Source organism: Moschus berezovskii, chromosome 1 (assembly GCF_049115385.1).
Source record: "Moschus berezovskii isolate FMDL1 chromosome 1, NW_MosBer_1.0, whole genome shotgun sequence".
Classification (NCBI taxonomy): Eukaryota; Metazoa; Chordata; class Mammalia; order Artiodactyla; family Moschidae; genus Moschus; species Moschus berezovskii.
The window spans coordinates 135,193,551-135,211,585 of NC_142460.1; the positions used below are offsets into that span (position 1 = coordinate 135,193,551).

Consider the following 18,035-nt stretch of genomic DNA (forward strand, 5'->3'; position numbering starts at 1 on the left):
TAAGAGTTACATATTTTTGAAAGTCAGTAATATATATATATATTTCTTAATTAGGGAAAGAACCCCTGCCCTACCACCCTTAGAGGTTTGCCGTAAGAATTAAATAGGATGGTGTATGTACAGTGGGTCTTCCTTGGTGGCTTAGTGGTAAAGAGTACACCTGCAATGCAGGAGACACAGTTCAGTCCCTGGGTTGGGAAGATCCCCTGGAGAAGGAGGTGGCAACTACTCCAGTATTCTTGCCTGGGAAATCCCATGGACAGAGGAGCCTGTGGGCTACAGTCTACAGAGTCATGAAAGAGTTGGACACACTGAATGATTAAACAACAACAACAACATTTGTACAATAACACTGAAGCCTTACAGAATGCTTGCTGGTGATGATAACAGCAAACATTTTGGTGGGTGAGAAGCATCGCTTTATTGGGGTGGGGTAGGGGTGGGGGAGAGGAATCATTATTGTTTTTGCTAAAATATTATTCTTCGTTCACTACTATAGATACTTTTTAAGCTTACTGAAACATTCTAAATATTGTCCAAAAGAGCCTTCTCTACAATGCAGTGTTGCTTCAAGGATTATTAGAATTGATGTAATAATTTACAGGCAATTTTCTTACCAATTATTTTCTAGCAATGGGGGTAAGTTCCAAGGCTTTATTTCAGTAAGGCATCCTGGGGTGGCTCTGTTGTCTTCACCAGTTTAATAACCATTGCAAGCAATTTTCACTGTCTGCTTTGCAGATGTTGCTGCTAAATCATTTTTAGCCAACCCCTTTTGCTTTTTTAATTTGTCTTTTCCTGTTTCTCTCAGGATTTAACCCTGTATGGGAAGAAACCCTGACATTTACAGTACACATGCCAGAAATAGCTTTGGTCCGGTTCCTCGTGTGGGATCATGATCCAATTGGACGAGACTTTGTTGGGCAAAGAACTGTGACCTTCAGCAGCTTGGTGCCTGGTAATTCTGGCTGAACTTTTCTCTCTAGACCATTCCTTGTTCTTTGGAAGATGTGATATGCAATATACATGATCCATGGCATATATGATATATAAAGTATGTGTTATATGGTAATGTGAGTATTACTATAACTATTGTAAAGTCAGGTATTTAATTCTTTTTCACCCATGGAAAAGCCAAACATGAGTTCAACTAAAAGGTAACTACTTCTCCTCTTTTATCAGGCTACCGGCATGTCTACTTGGAAGGATTGACAGAAGCATCTATATTTGTCCACATAACAATCAATGAAATCTATGGAAAGGTGAGAATGATCACAGGGCTTAAAGTCACATGCAACAATAATATGGTCCCTAACAAAGTTTTTAATTCATTGCGTAAAAGGAACATAAACCTCAACAAAATTTTTTGACAGGAAACTCTCGGAAGGCCAGCCCATGCCATGCTCCATGTGCTCTCCTGCCCTGAGGTCCTCATTCATGTGCTCCTTCCTCTGTTTAGGGGTGTATACATGTCCCCTCCACCCAGTGGCCCTTGCTGAGCTTAACAGAACTGAGAAAACTATTACTATCTCAGGCAATCATTTGTTTGACTAAAACAGTAAAACTAGAGTTACATGTCTGAATTTTATTATAATCCTTAAAAAAAGACTTAGCTGGCTGCAGTTGGAAATGTAGTCTCAGATGTTTGAATTACCTATACTAACTGGGCTGTGATCCCAGCCAGTTCTATGCAGGATGCATTCATTCAAGTGTCATGTGTTTAACTGGAAACCTAAAAATCATGAATGAATTAAAAGCCACCCACTGAACTTAAAAGGAAGAGACTGTACCAGTGTCTTCTGGCTCTCTCCCAATGACAGTTTCTTCACTGCGGAGCTCACTTGAGGTTTACATATCAATAGGCTCTCGTCTGGTAATGCCAAGTCACTGGGGATTTAGTGACCGGAACAGTTTTCAGGACTAGATGTGATTTGGAGGGGCTCAGGCCTAGGAGTGTCCAGTGCTCTTTATCAGAAGGTCAGCATAGTCTGGGGCTCTTCCTCCAGAGGTTTATACATTCTCTGTGCTTCTGCTTCCTTGTCTGTACCTACTTCATAAACAAATACTTTATCCTTAAAAAGCTGCCTAGCACATAGTAAATGCTCCAAAATGGCAGCTAATATTAATATTAAAAAGACTACAATCTGACTGGTAGGGAGTGGACCAATTTGCCCTGAAATAGGAAGTACGTGTTTATTCTCACATCCGTCAGTTGGGAGGGGTGAGGATCCTAATTTCTAACAGTGGTAAAGTTTTATGTCTTCTTGTGTTCAGTCCTGGATTGTGCTGCTTGCTGAGATCTCTCCTCTGGCCTAAACATACACAAATGTAAATTATCAAAAAGTGATTCTTGAATTTCTCAGGAATCCCAGGTGAACTAAGTAGCATCTCTAGCATTTCACATGCTCAAAAAAATTCAGAATTTGTTTAAAACTTGAGCCAGAATAACAGGAAAGAGAATATGTTCTGTAGGGCTTGTGTTTTCTCTCCTAAGTAAATGTCCATGTATAGTGTAAGTCATTTATTACCTTCAACGTGTGTTTGGGTTGAGAGGCATAAACCACAATGTGGTGGTAGTGAACTAAGCAATGAATGAAACCTGCAACTAAAAATTCAAAGTGGGAGAAAGGGTTTACAGAGCATATGTGTTGTATCATCTTCTGTTTTTACTTGTGCAACCTTCTTGAATGAGCCCCAATTGTGTTTTGTTGTGCTTTTTTCCCCCCTTGCAGTGGAGCCCTTTAATACTCAACCCCAGTTACACTATATTGCACTTTCTAGGAGCTACAAAGGTAGTTTCTCAGCATGGTGTTTGGTTCTGGCTGGCGCATTTCTCTCAGTGGTCATGGCGGCATGCTCTCTCACATCGCTCCATCGTCCTGCTTCCCACTTTGAAACTTGCGTCTGTTGCTTTAAGGCGGCTCAAGTTCATAACAGTCTGTTCACTGTGGAAACTCTTCCTACCACCTTGTCCCACCTTCTTTGGGCAGGAAACTTGTGGGCAAGCTTGGTTGTGAAAATGGGAGGCTGCCTTCCTCCCAAAGTCAGGTTGATGAGACATGCATGACATAGTGCAAACGTGCTGTGTGCTGCCGTTTTCTTGGTTTGAATATCCTTTAGTGGCTGTGAGATTTCGTTCTCTATCCATTTTTCATGCAGCTGTCACTTGAGAGGCAAGCGGTTGACACAGTGGTATTTGCTTAACTTCTGCTTGGTCCTTTTGTGTCTTCAGAACAGACAGCTCCAAGGTTTGAAGGGGCTGTTCAATAAGAATCCCAGACACAATTCTTCAGAAAACACTTGCCATTACATTCGGAAGCGATCGATTGGAGATAAGATTCTGCGACGCACAGCCAGCGCTCCGGCCAAAGGCAGAAAAAAGAGCAAAATGGGCTTCCAAGAAATGGTAGAGATGAAGGATTCTGTTTCTGAGGCTGCAAGAGATCAAGATGGGGTCCTGAGAAGGACCACGCGGAGTCTGCAAGCACGTCCTGTCTCTATGCCTGTTGACAGAAGTCTTCTTGGGGCTCTGTCGCTGCCTGTATCTGAAACTGGAAAAGACTCTGAAGGAAAGGAAAACTCTCAGGGTAAGGTGCTTTAAGTTTCTCTGAGAATACACCATTTTAAGACACATTTTGGTGTCCCTAATTACCACGATAACATGGTTGGCATTTTGTAATCAAAGTAAAGTATTCTGAAAAATAGGTAATTATATTACAGTGTTACCTTTTAGATCAGATTTTAAACGTTGGCAAGAGGGTGCTGGAAGAGCAATTTCCTAGTCACCTACAGCCTCAAAATAACATTGACATCTGAAGTTGACAGTGAGGGACCAGGGGTGATGGTGGAGAGCGTATGGGTCTATGAGGTACAACAGAGGGAGGTGAAACCGGCAAAATATGAGCAAAGATCATGGTTTTCTTAGTGGGTACCATAGTTACTGACTTTCTGAGGAGGAATAGAATTATATTGACTTTTCTGAGGTGTGGTTTAGTTGTCTTTCTTTCTCACTGTGCAACATGTTTCCACAATTGGAAATGTTTATGGAGAAAGAGAAAACGCCAGCTGTTAAAAATAAGCCCCTTTCTTCACTTGAGAAATCTCTGATTCCTCAAGAGGGAGCTTATTTGATGTTTTCCTGTGGCCTCTGTTTCACTCCCCTGGATGTGGGCAGGGAAGGAAGCATGTCTGTAGCTCCTGTCCAGTTATAAACTTCTCAGGCACAGGGATCAGGTGTTACCTATCTTTTCCTCTAATTTGAGCATAATGGTTCACTCATACCGAGAACTTGATAAAGAGTGGTATCTGTTTTACAAGGTACCAAAGAGCTCTGTCCTTGTATCAGTGACTCCTCCCCCACCCTATTTTAGATAATTCAAGTGCCAAATTGTATGCATTTGATGTCTCTGCAACAGATAAGTTTTAATTAAATCAGAATCACCTCAGACAGTAGAAGGTGATCCCTGTTTCTTTTAGCAAAATTCTTTCATCATGCAGTCTAATTTCAGTGATCTCTTTTCTCATGAATACCACTTTGTATTGATTTTTATTGTCAGATATGATAGGAGGACAAATCAATTTTTCAATGGCTTCTTTGAGGGAGAAAAGGGGAATTTAATATTTGAAATTTTGCTAAGAGTAGTACTGGAGAAGAGATGTAATACATGCTTTAAAATTTATTTTAAAACTCCACTTTGGGGGAAGTAAACTATAAATAAATATAAACTTCATTTTGGGAGAGAAATAAAGCAAAAAATGGTAATAATTAATCCTGTTAAAACCACAATTAAGATGCTAATACTATTTAGGTGAGTTAGAAAGCAATAGTTGATATTTCTTTCCTGCATTTAAAAAATAGGAACTTTATATAAGTTATTCATATATATATATATATATACAGCATAATATATTTAGTAATACATAAATATAAAACTTGTAAATATAGAGCAATACATAACCATGCAATGATTCAAGTTACCATGTAGAAGAAAAATTAAGTGGAAAAAATTCAGAATACAAAATTGTATACATAATTTTATAAAAGCTTACAGTGTCTGAGTGGTAACATCATATAATATTTATATTTTTCCTTATAATTTTTGGGTTAATCAAGTTTTTATGATGAAATTTTTAGTTAGGAAAATAGTTAATAAGCTAAACATATTATTTTTCAATTTTCATAACTGAAAGCATAAAATGCTATTAAAATAATGTGACTAAGAATATTAGCACACCTAACATTGTCTTAACACTGTACTAAACAGGATGGGGTACCCTGAATTAATTTAAATTGTGTATTTTTTTTTAAAGTTTTCCTTCTTGTGACTAAGATCTTGCTGCCTCTTTTAGGGGAGAATGAAATGTGAAATTTATGTATTAAAACTCAAAAAAATATCAATGGGAAACTAGATATTAGCAATGGCATAGAATTGGTGACCAAGTCTTTATTTTTACATTTTAAAGTCAACAGATATTGATATTCTAATGCATTTATTGCACTTTCCAATTTGTTTTAGAAATTAATTGGTCAAATTAAGTCTTTTGCCAAAATGTCTTTCAAAATGATTTGTGGGTTTTTTTGTTTGTTTTTTTACTAGCACATGTATGCCTTTGAAAGTTTACAGTATCTTGCTTACAGGTACCACAATACTTTGTTTAACAGAGCTGTCTTGTTCTGTTTTTATTGCCATGCTTCTGTGTAGTACAAATCTGAATAGGAAACAACTTAAGGTAATCTTCACTGTAAAAGTATGGTAACTCATTGACATTTTTTTTACAATGAATATTACATCCTTAGCTGATGTAATAGCTATTCAAAGGGAGGCTCCAGTGAAACTATATAAATATATTTTACCATTTATCCATCACACAGACACTTTGTTGCAAATCTATGCAATCCATGATTCTGTCGCAATGTAACAGATTTACATTTTCCATTTGTCTGTCTGAAGGCAAACATGAGTGTTTGCAGGTCCTATATAAAGTGATATACGTCACTTAAAATATTGTTTGTTTCATTCAGCAGAAGATAAGGATGCCAGAAGAGATGGGAAGGCAAGTGGAAAAGACCAGCATTTTCCAAATTTCAACAAAAAGTTATCCTCTTCCTCCAGTGCTCTCATCCACAAAGACATCAGTCAAGGGAACTCTGCTGTTTCTACTGCCAACTTGTCAATCACAGAACAGTTAGTGCCAGGTCCAAAGGGTGGGAGGACCAAATCAAACGTGTTAAGTGATTGCTGGGAACATCAGTGCCTCAGCAGATCCCTCTCTCCAAGGCAGCATTTGGCTCGTGATCCTGCAGTTAGCCCATCAAAAGATCTATGTGGTGTGAAAACCAAGGAAAATGGGAATGCTCGGGGCTTCGTGGTAGGGAAAAGCACGTTGTCAGGAAGCATCCTGTCTCAAAGCAATCTGGAGATTAAGAAGCTGGAAGGTAACTGGGATAAGGGCAGAGCTGCAACATCCTTTTCTTTGTCAGATGTCTCTGCACTCTGTTCTGATGCACCTGACTTACATTCCACTGCAATTCTCCAGGAGAGTGAAATTTCCCACCTTATTGACAATGTTACTTTAACAAATGAGAATGAGCCTGGCAGTTCCATCTCAGCACTGATTGGCCAGTTTGATGAAACCAGCGACCAGGCTAACCCTACAGTTGTTTCTCATCTTCAGAGCCCCAGTGTGATGTCAGGCCATCCTCCTGTGCCCACCATGGACCTAAAAATGCCCTTCCAGCAAGGCTTTTCCAATGGAAAACCCAAGTCATCCTTCCTGTGCTCATCTCCTGAGCAGATTGCATTCTCTGGACACGAGACCTGTGCATGTTCAACACACACAGCTGTTGGTGAAACTATCTGCACTCCTGTCTCTAAAACTCAACCAGACAATGACATTTCAGGGAAGGCCACAACTGGGGCCATAGAAAACAACCTGCCTCAGTCCTCTAATACTTCTCATTGCTGGTTACCAGAAAGTCCCACCCATGGAAAAGACTGGGAAATCCTGAAGAACCCCAGCCCTGCCACTTCTACTGACTTGACACTGGAAGATGTAATAGCTGCTCCTACTCTCAGTTTAAATTCTGGGGAGAGCAGTCTCGTAGAAATGGATGGAGACTCAGAAAATCTGTCCCTAACAACCTATGAATATAGGAGAGAGGGCACAAGTCACCTCACTTCTCCTTTAAAAGTGAAATACAGTCCAGATGCAGTGGAACATTTTCAAAGAGGCTTGAGAAATGGCTACTGTAAAGAGACTCTCCACCCTTCTGTCTCTGAAATATTCAATAATACTCAAGATGTCAAAAATAAAAATATTTCTCGTCTAGCCTATCAGGGTGCTGGGTTTATGCATAACCACTTCTCAAATTCAGATGCAAAAACGAACCAGACCTCCGGGCCTCTGCCTTGTGCTCATGATTTGCATGCCCCTGCCCCGGAGCAGTCCACACACTCTGCTCTGAAGCTGTCCAGTCCTTGCAAATCCAAAAGTCTGGGGGACTTAACATCAGAGGACATCGCCTGTAATTTTGAAAGCAAGTACCAGTGTATTAGTAAGAGCTTCGTTACCACTGGCATCAGAGACAAGAAGGGCATGACTGTAAAAACAAAGTCGTTAGAGCCTATGGATGCCCTGACCGAGCAGCTGCGGAAACTTGTGTCCTTTGATCAGGAAGATGGCTGCCCAGTTCTGTACTCCAAGCAAGATGCCAATCAATTCCCCAGGGCCTTGGTCAGAAAGTTGTCATCCAGAAGTCAGAGCAGAGTGCGCAATATTGCCAGTCGTGCCAAGGAGAAGCAGGAAGCCAACAGGCAGAAGAGTGTGAACCCCAGCACTGTGGGAGGAGTGGTTCTTCGAAGCAAGCCGTGTGCGCCGACGCCCACAGGGAACCGGCACTCCACGGGCTCCTACATCGCGGGCTACCTGCGGAGCGCCAAGGGCGGCGGCATGGAGGGCCGCGGCATCCCCGAGGGCGCATGCGCAGCCCTGCGCTCCAGCCACGCAGACAGGTTCTGTTCACATCATTCTGTTCTGCAGACCGAACCCAGCAGTGATGATAAACCAGAAATTTATTTTCTTTTGAGACTGTGAATTACATAAAGCTGCATTTTCACTGTTAATAAGATATTCTGTAGAATGTCTGACCATTTTCAGTAAATACGGTCCTTGGCTTTGAGATGATTTTCAGATGTATTTTTAAACTCGTATTACAGCCGCCTTTTGACTCCGTGTGTTCTTTTTGCGTTTGTATATAGATCCGGGTGATATTTCCTGTATACCTCTGATCTTTCCTCCCTGAGGTGTGAACTCTATTGGTATGATATATGTGCATGCCCTAGATGTGAAACCTCAGCAGTTCGGGTTCTATGTTTCACCAAGACGCTCTTTACTCTGTGCTCTCAGCTAGCAGTCACAAATGTAGTCATTTTTACTCTCTGCTAAGAGATATTTACAAAGGACAAAGGGATGAATTCTTTATTTTAAAGCCATTGCCATCTTTCCTAGTTTTCCTTCTTTACTGAGAAGCTCAGATGCATTTTTATAACTCAGTTAAAAGAAGATTTAAAAAGTTACCTACCTTACCTTTCAAGATTTCTTTACCCCACCCAGAAGGAGAGTTCAGAGGAGATGGGTAGCCGCCCTCCACCCCCCACCCCCCGCCCCACCACCATACCCTCTCATTTTAGAGCCGGGTGTGAGGGTCTGAGGAATAAAGCAAACTTCTGTATATAAGGACAAAATTGTTTGTTTTACATAAATTTTGTTACATATTTTTGCTAATGGCTTTGTATGTAACAAGAACACAGTTGCCAAGCTATTTGTTGTATTTTTGAATTTTCTGATTAACTTATAGGCTGCAAATAATGGCTTTCAGAATGAAGGATTTCCAGCAGATGCTAACAATGACAGTAGCACAAATTGAAAACTTCCCAAAGCTTTCAAGAAAAAAAATATTTTCTCATGCTAAAACCCAAGTGAATATAGATAATTAGGAGAAACCTTTTCCCTTCAGGGAGCCAAGTAACTCTATTTTAGTATCAACACACATTATTTTCACTGTGAATCCATTTTTTATTGCATGTTCAGATGTCCCTCTTTGCTTTTTAGTAATGTTAACTGCAATGATGTTCTTCTTGGAATTCATGAAAATATAATTAAAGGAGATTTTTAAACACTTGGTGAATATTTTTTTTTCAAATTGAAGTTCATGTGATGACTGTTGAGTAGGGAACCCAGAGCTCTTGGAAATATTTGCCTTTTCATCTCTTTGCAGTAGAAGAGATCACTTCCATGGGGATAGTTTTAAGCAACATTTTATGTCCTTGAGTGTTTTCACTCTGCTTTCAAGACCACATTTGCAAGGTGACTTGAGAAAAAATGGAAATGTAATGAATTGCTTTGCATTTAGTGATGATGTTGCAAGTTTAAAAATCCTTCCCAAATTCTGCCTGTGGTAGGAGTGGAGTTGGTAAGCAGGCAATCCTGGCAAGAGGCTGTGTTTGACAAATTAGACCACCTGAAGCTTTGCTGTGTGGGGGGAGACTGGGGAGGAAGGCAGTTGGATCCTGCTTTCTCTCATCAGCCTGCTGCTGCAGAACCTGGATCCTGTGCTTCACCACCTCTATGGTGGTGATCCCAGCCAGGTGTCCACCCAGCTCCTACTCACCTTCAGTTCCTGCCACCACCTCTTGGCACTGCAGCTGCTTCTCACTCCTATGGCAAGACTCCATGGAGTCCCTGCTTCTGGAATCACGTACAGGATCTGAGCCTACCACCATGATCACTTTGCTCATTAGTCCATTGTGCAAGCAGTGAATCTAGCAAGTGAAACTGACCGACACTCAGAATATAGGTCATTCTGTCTCCCTGGTAATTGAAAGTCTCTGTGGCTATGCCTATTCTTTCAGAGTCACTCCTGAGAGACTGTAATGTGGCCGTGATCACAAACTGTCTTTGACTTGAGTTCAGGGTCTTTCTTTCTCCATCAGTTGGTTATTGGGGATAGGTGTGGCTGAGAGAGTGGTATTGATGCAACAGAGACAGGTGATATGGAGATCAAGGCCAACAATCATATTTTTGGCATCTTCTGGAGTACTTGAGTCTTCCTAAGTCTGCTTTTTCTTTCATGTAATAGTTCATTTTTGTCCACTCAAGCGTTTCCTGGGAGTTTCTATTAACACTGAGCTCATGATGGGCAGTTTCAGCTGCACAGTTACTTGATGTGCCACTGTTAGGCTCTCCCGCTTTACTTCAGAGGGTATGGCCCTTCCTATTCCAGACCACTGGACCTCTAAAAATTTTACTGATGTCGCAGGCCCCTTGATCATCAAGGACATGCTGCCTTCCCTCTGACACATTTGTGTTTTAATAGGACATTTAAATTACTTGACCTGTTCTCCTTATTAGGTCCAATTAGTAAAATGTCAATCAGTGTAGAAGCCTGGCACAATGCACTGAAGAAAAGCAAGATGATGGAGATCAGTATAGACTAGACCCTGACAGACAGCAGAAAACTGATCCAGACCTAGAGCGAGACAGTGAAGACTTACTGCTATCCTTGCAACATGAAGATGAACTGCTTTTGATCCTCTCTGTTGACGAGAATCAGACATAAAGCATTCAGCAAAATAATAGTCACAAATGAAGTGCCAGAGGTTGAGTTGATTTCTTCCCATAATATACCTATCTAGCGTAGAAGCTGTAATTGGAATAGTATTTTAAATTTATAGTAGTCCACTGGCACCCACCATGATCAACATGGTTTTGGGGGGAAGGCCTGGTAGGTGAAATGAACAGATGTATTATGGGAATCACCCTCACTGAATCTTTTAAGTCTTTTGGTACTGATTTCTGCAATTTGCCCTGGCAGATATGGCTTCTGATTTTACTATCTTGGCCTGGATGGAAGGTGCATTGTACCTTTTTAAATCGTAATATTCCTTAATTCATAGGTCAGGAAACCAAGGGCCAACTTCTAAGTGTATCTATCCCATTAAGCATTCAGAGACTAAAGACAGAGCAACAGAGTGGGTCCTTGGAACAATTAGATCCATTGGAAGATGAACCCAAACACCATTTAAAATCTGGTGTCTATAAGTCTTCCTTTTAATTGGAAGACCATGGTGGTGGTGTGGGTTCTCTAATATTGTCAGCTGTGATCTCATTCTAACCATCCTAAAGATGTCTAGGACGTCCCTGGTTGTCCAGTGGTTAAGAATCTGCACTTCCATTGCAGCAGGCACTGGTTCAATCTTTAACTGAGGAATGAAGGTCCTGCATGGTGCAGCAAAAAGGAAAAAAAGATTTCTGGGAATTCCCTTTTCTGCAGTGCACAATTACTCTGGCAAGTTTGAGGAAAGGTTAGAGAGAAACTTGCCATGCTCTGGTGGCATTGTGGGAACCCAATATTCCCTTTAATCAATGGGCTCTGGCTCTGTGAACTGACTTAGATCTAGTAACTGAAGATTGCAGTTTTCTATCAATGTCTGACAGCAGCATTATGATCATCAGTTTTCAGTTCTTTTTGGTTGTATAAATCAAACAAAAGACTAGTCAGCGGTCTTCAAACTTTAGCACACACCCAAATTACCTAGAGGATTCATTCAAACATAGATTGTTGGCCCAAATCCCCAGAATTTCTGCATTAGTAGATCTGGAGTGGGGCTTGAGAATTTTCATTTCAAAGAAGTTCCTAGGTGATGCTAAAGCTGCTGATCTTAGGACCACTAAATACTCTTAGTACTCTTAGATGGTGGTTTGACTGTGTTACCTTTGGAAAAACATCATCAGTTAGAGGTAATAATCACTTTGGGCCAAGGCACTTTGTCATTCTGGCCATACTACTTATTATGGTAATTATATCCCTCCTGGCTTCTACCTTTCCAGAATCCCATTATCTCCTTTGATATAGAGCCCAGTGCTCTATCAGAATCTTTCACTGCCAATCCGACCTGAAGAAGACAACCAACAGTGAGTTTCACAGTGACGTTTGCTTTCCCACACAGGTGGCATGTTCCCTCCTAGAGAATACACTCAGGTGGTGGGTTTGCATGTCTTCATTCTAGTATTCTATTTTTCCTGAGCCTTCTAATTCCTTTCTCACTACTCTGCCAGGTAAGTTCCCACAAACTCATCTCAACTTACTGAGCCATTGTGAATCCAGGCTTAATGGAGTCCTCTTAGCTAACTATTAGGACTGGTTGACATTAAATTTTACTAGGACATTATTAAGACTTGCTAGACTTTAAATTCCAACTTATGGATGAGTTGCCCGTTTCAACAAATCTCTCCTGTTCAGTGGTACGTTCCAGGTCCACTTGAGGGTCCAACACCCTCAAGATCTACTGCTACAGATGTTTCTCTGGTTCTTGCTTGATGTGTTCATGATATGGTGTTACTCCCTGCCTTAAAAGCATCTATGGCTTTCACAAAATGCCTTAGAATGACAGTTACTGGCCAGAACCTATCTAGGATTTCAGTGCCATCATAAGTAGCCAACCACTACAGAAGTACTAAAATTATTGTTACCCCCATTTATTCAGTTGTTAGAGCTACTTGATAGTCCCAGTCTTACCCTAGTAAGAATCTTACCACTCAACCCAATCAACCCCAAGTGAGAGCATTAGTAATTCACATGCCACAGCATGCCATCTGCTATTACTACCGTGTTTCTGGTACTGTTGTCTCAGGTTGGGGTTCTTAGAGAAGACTGACAGAGGGGATGGCTTTTGTGCTAATGTTTTATTAAGACCTGGTCCTAGGGAAGCTAGAGTGAGAAGAAAAGGAAAGAGGGGTAAGGAAGTAGGGAAAGAAACTATGAAGAGGAGTATAGCAGGATGGCTGTGATGTCAGAACAAACATAACTGGTTGCCTGACCTTGTGAGACACGTCCAAAGAGGCCAAATAAAATGACTGCCCTTCAGAACAATCCAGGAGGGGAAGGAAAGTCTGCTATCTGCTATTTTCTGTTTCTTGCCTTTGTTGAATTCTGCCTCCTTAGGGTGTTAACTCTCTCACCTCTCCAGCTATGTTACCCAGCCTTTACCAGCTTCCCTGAGGAAGTCAGAGCTCTGTGGGTCTCATCTGGCAAATGTTCAGATGTAGTCAATCTCTACTTGTCAGTAGGAGCTGTGTGTGGAGACTCCCTGGTTCATGGTGGTGGCAGTGGCCATGGTAGTTGGGACATAAAACTGTGAATCAGGTGTGATCCGTGGCTGGGGTTGTGGGGCTGGGCTGCAAGGGAGACAGCTATGGTGGGGGTGTTGGCAGGGCCAAGCAGCGTTCATGTATAAATTGGCTTTTTCTCATCCAGTTGGTATAGGTGTCTGGTCATTTGAACACCTATCAAAGGTCTACGTGATTGTGTGCTAAGTTGCTTCAGTCATGTCTGACTCTTTGTGACCCTATGGACTGTAGCCCACCAGGCTACTCCGTCCATGGGATTCTCCAGGCAAGACTACTAGAGTGGGTTGCCATGCCCTTCTCATCAGAGGTCTGCTGCTGCTGCTGCTGCTAAGTCACTTCAGTCGTGTCCGACTCTGTGTGCCCCCACAGACGGAAGCCCACCAGGCTCCCCCATCCCTGGGATTCTCCAGGCAAGAACACCGGAGCGGGCTGCCATTTCCTTCTCCAATGTGTGAAAGTGAAAAGTGAAAGTGAAGTTGCTCAGTCGTGTCCGACCCTCAGCGACCCCACGGACTGCAGCCTACCAGGCTCCTCCATCCATGGGATTTTCTAGGCAAGAGTACTGGAGTGGCTTGCCATTGCCTTCTCCACATCAGAGGTCTACTGATAAGCAATTTGAAAACTAAGACCTAGAAATTGAAAAAAGGATTTAGCCAAATTCCTTGACCTTATGAAGTTTAAAAGATATTCTGTGAAACAGACATAAAAGCAGATAAAGGAACACGTGGTCTAAATGGAGTCCTACATGCAAACATGGGGGTAAGCAAGGTGCACAGAAAGGGGCAGCTAGTTTGGTTTGTGGGGACAGGTCAGAGAATTTCTTGGAGGCAGGACCAGTTTCAAGGGCACACAACCAGTATCTCAGGTTCTAATGCTCAGAAGTGCGCATGCTTGGGGTTTAATGCTGCATGGTCCCCTTTTGAAATTCTTAGTATTGTAGTTTATCTCTGATATGTGTGTTTTGTAGGAAGGACAATGGGGCACATGCCTAGGGCTTGGGGCCCCAGCTCAGTGCAGTCCCATCTGCTGCCTCCCTGTCTCCCCAGGAGGGGTTCTCAGAGCCCACCTTTGGCTGGTGGAGCTAGGGAGCAGTGAACCTGGCAAGGAGGGGCCTGCATACTGCCATCACTCTCCATCCCCAGTAGAAACCAGGCATGGGAGCAAGGAGAGTCAAGGTTGGGCTTGTGCTCCACTGTGTCTTGGGTGGGGCAAGATGGCATTTGTTCCCAGCCTGGGTTGGCAGTTCCATAGTGTTCTTGTCTAGGCAGCTCATGGGCTGCCTCTCTTTTACCCTCAATGAGGTTCCAAATATGTCCTGTGCAGAGGCTCCAGTTCCTTGGCTTGGAGTGGCCAAATGTGTGATGAGTGACTGAATAGCCCACTTTTTTCATTTTGCACTGGGCTCAGAAAATTATGTGATTGGCCTGTTTGGCAGTGATGATGCTGGAACTGATTATTGAAGGATAAATAGGAATTTTTCTGATATAGAGGGCAAGGATGGGGCCGAAAGAGTCTCCTAAAAAGAGGGAACAGCATGAACAAGTGTGTGAAGCATGAAATTGTACCACACATAGATACACAGAGCTGCAAATGCTTCTTTTTTCCCCCCTGTTTTTGAACATGTTGGTGGATGTTGTTCCATCCCCTGAGAAGGGAAGGTGAAGGCATGCATGGGTGAGGGGAGAGCTCCCTCTTGTCCAGTTTAATTTGAGATTCCTATTAGAAGGAGATGTCAAGGTGACAGTGTCTGGAGTGACAGGCAGAACTCAGGGTATGGGTTTGCGAATCTGGCACAGGTGACTGAAAGCCATGGGATGGGTGAGGTTGCCCAGGCAGAGAAAGTAGATAGAGCAGAGAAGGGATTCGGGGATACCCTTATTTTAGATGATGGGGAAAAGGACCCAGAAAAGGAGACGAGGAGCATCTGATACCGGAGGAAGAAACGGGAGAACGTCATGGAGATGATGATGGAAGTGTTTTAAGGAGGAGGAATGTACCTAGTTTAAAAGTTTTAAGTAAATACTGGAAGGTCAAGATACTTCACATAAAAATGTAGGTTTTCAGTGTTTCATGAACAGTCGGCTAGTCTGAAAACACAGGACTCACAGTCCGCTTGGTAAAACCCAGCTCCAGGCCGCTGGAGCCTGAGCTCATCAGTGCGCATGCGCTGTGCGTCTTCGCAGTCTCCCATCCACTGCCTCTCGTTTCCCTGACTATCAGGATTTGTCAGTCTGCATTTATCGTCATGCTTACATTACTGAAAGTCCCACAGGAGAGAACTATTTCTCTGTCTCCCCATCAAAGCCAGGAAAACAAAAGATAGCACCAAAGAGCTGTGTGTTTTAAAAGCAAAGTTGGAGAGAGCATATTTCTGTGAGGAAGTGATGAATAGTCTATGTGTTTAATAAGAAAATAAAGCCTTTTCAAAAGAAACAGCTCTGTTTTTCTCAATTATAACCTACTGCCTCCATGTCTTCTGCAGGCTTTTGAGCTGACCCTATTTTAAATTCATTTGCAAATTCGGTTTCCAGAAAAAAAATTTCTAAAATGTTTCATCATGTCATTTTTCATATTTAACGAACCTCAGTGAGTCCTGTTGGTGTGCCTATTGTCTGAACACAGAATATATGAACTGACTGAGGATGTTTTTCAAATCTAAATTCACAGTTAGAAGCATTTTTCCACTGCCCTTTGCTGGCTCTCCTCCCAGCTGCCAGTTTGGAGCCTAGAGGTATGTGTGACAAGGTCTGACATCACCAGTTCATATCCTACCCCACAGATCATTTTCTAATCAACAAGGCAGTGTCTGTATGGCAGGAGGAGTTCACCCTGGTCCCTTCAAGAGCCCTGGCAGGTCCGGAGCTGCAGGGAGCCTGAGTGCTGGGTGAGGGTTGTGGGCTCTACATCCTACGGCCTGAGCCTTCTTGTCACCCTTTCTCCCGCTTCATCTCTTCATCTCGCACACATGCCCCACTGCCTCACCTCCTGGTGGCAGGAAGATTCCAGTCCTGAGCTCTGATCATAATGAGCCATGAAATTGTTTTGTAAATTAGACGTTTCCTCTCCCAGGAGAAGGGAAAACCAGTCTGTTCAGTCAAGTCTTTTGAAAATTCACAGCAGTGGTTAAAAGTCTGTGATTAAAAACTTTATCTCTGGGCCAGACTGCTTGCATTCAAACTTCATTTTTGCCCCATGTACATTTTACCATTATCTGTAAAATGGGAATAATAGTAGACTAATATATGTTGTGAGGATTATGTGAATTGATATGTAAAGTCCTTGATTAATAGTGGTTGGTATTTGGTAAATGTTCAAATTTTTGCTGCTGTACTATAATTATCATCATGCTGATTGTTACCTTATGGCATACTGTTTGATCTTTCCACTTAGTTATTATGTAACCACTGAGTTGATCAGTTTCTTTCTCCCCTAAATACAATCCATTTTTTTTGTGTGGGGGGGTGCAGAGTTTTCTAACTTATACACAATTCTATATATCATCCTTTCCTACTGACAGAGACAGTGAGAAATTTCTCTCTATAATTTATAGACACATGCATGCTTAGTAGAAGAAATAGAATATATTCATGTTTCAGTTCAGTTCAGTTGCTCAGTCGTGTCCGACTCTTTGCGACCCCATGAATCACAGCATGCCAGGCCTCCCTGTCCATCACCAACTCCCGGAGTTCACTCAAACTCATGTCCACAGAGTCGGTGATGCCATCCAGCCATCTCATTCTCTGTCATCCCCTTCTCCTCCCGCCCCCAATCCTTCTCAGCATCAGAGTCCTTTCCAGTGAGTCAACTCGTCGCATGAGGTGGCCAAAGTATTGGAGTTTCAGCTTTAGCATCAGTCCCTCCAATGAACACCCAGGATTGATCTCCTTTAGAATGGACTGGTTGGATCTCCTTGCCATCCAAGGGACTCTCAAGAGTCTTCTCCAGCACCACAGTATGAATATATACAATTTCTAAACAGAAATAGTCAAGGAGGGAAATCACTCAGAGGTCAAAATTCTTCACTTGTGTCCAGTCTCATTTTTCTTAAATCTTCCAAACCCCTCTTCAATCAGTTCTCTACTCTGAATTCCTTTCCATTCATGTGTTGAGTAAGTGGTCATTTTGCCTTGTTCCTCATGCTGTTTCATGATTTTTTTTTTTTCGTACATTGTTTCATTTCCATTTTGCTTTTCACAGTGATACCACAGAGAGTTTTGAACACAGTATGATTTCAGAGAGCCTAATCAATATCCTGAATTTTTTTTTCTAATTACTCCCTCAGTATATTCTCTATCTCCAGTTGCTATTTCAATGCATGTTTGTATAATTCATTTTAAATAATGCTTTGAACTTATTTCTTATTTTGGAATTTTTCATTTGAGATTAGATAAGACTTATAAAATTGCTGTAAAAATAGCACGAAGAATTCCTGCTTCCCAAAATGTTAACGTCTTACATAACCATAGTATAATGATCAGAAACAGGAAGTTGATATGATATACAATTAGCTAATCTATAATCTTATTCAAATTTTATTAGCTATTCCACAAATGACCTTTTTTGGGGTCCAGATTCCAATCAGTGATCCCACATTGCATTCAGTTGCCATGTCTTCTTGGTCTCAGCCCGTCTGTGAAGTTCCTTAGCCTTTGTCTGTCTTCCCTGGCCTTGACACTTTTGAAGAGTACTGGCCTGTTATTTTGTAGAATGTTCCTCTGCTTTGGTCTGTCTGATATTTTCAGACATAGTTTTTCTCTATGAGTTCTCATGTTCAGGTATGTAAGATTAATGTAATTAAACAAGGTTTCTCTATGACTTTAGCATTATAGATTTCTTTACATAGAAAC

General features: G+C 41.8%; 1 protein-coding gene across 2 annotated transcripts in view; it reads left to right on the plus strand.

Annotated features, from left to right (window-relative positions):
- PLCH1 (phospholipase C eta 1) overlaps positions 1–9,178 on the plus strand; it is a 249,971-nt gene extending 240,793 nt beyond the window's left edge. The window contains exons 21-24 of one of the 2 annotated variants that reach the window (XM_088839585.1): positions 812–958; positions 1,183–1,262; positions 3,233–3,587; positions 6,023–9,178. In XM_088839585.1, coding sequence (XP_088695711.1) covers positions 812–958; positions 1,183–1,262; positions 3,233–3,587; positions 6,023–8,094 — 2,654 coding nt within the window. In that variant the 3' untranslated portion in view covers positions 8,095–9,178. The remainder of the gene's footprint in view (positions 1–811; positions 959–1,182; positions 1,263–3,232; positions 3,588–6,022) is intronic. The other variant, XM_088839584.1, reaches the window with a different exon arrangement.
- The last annotated feature ends 8,857 nt before the right edge of the window (positions 9,179–18,035 follow it).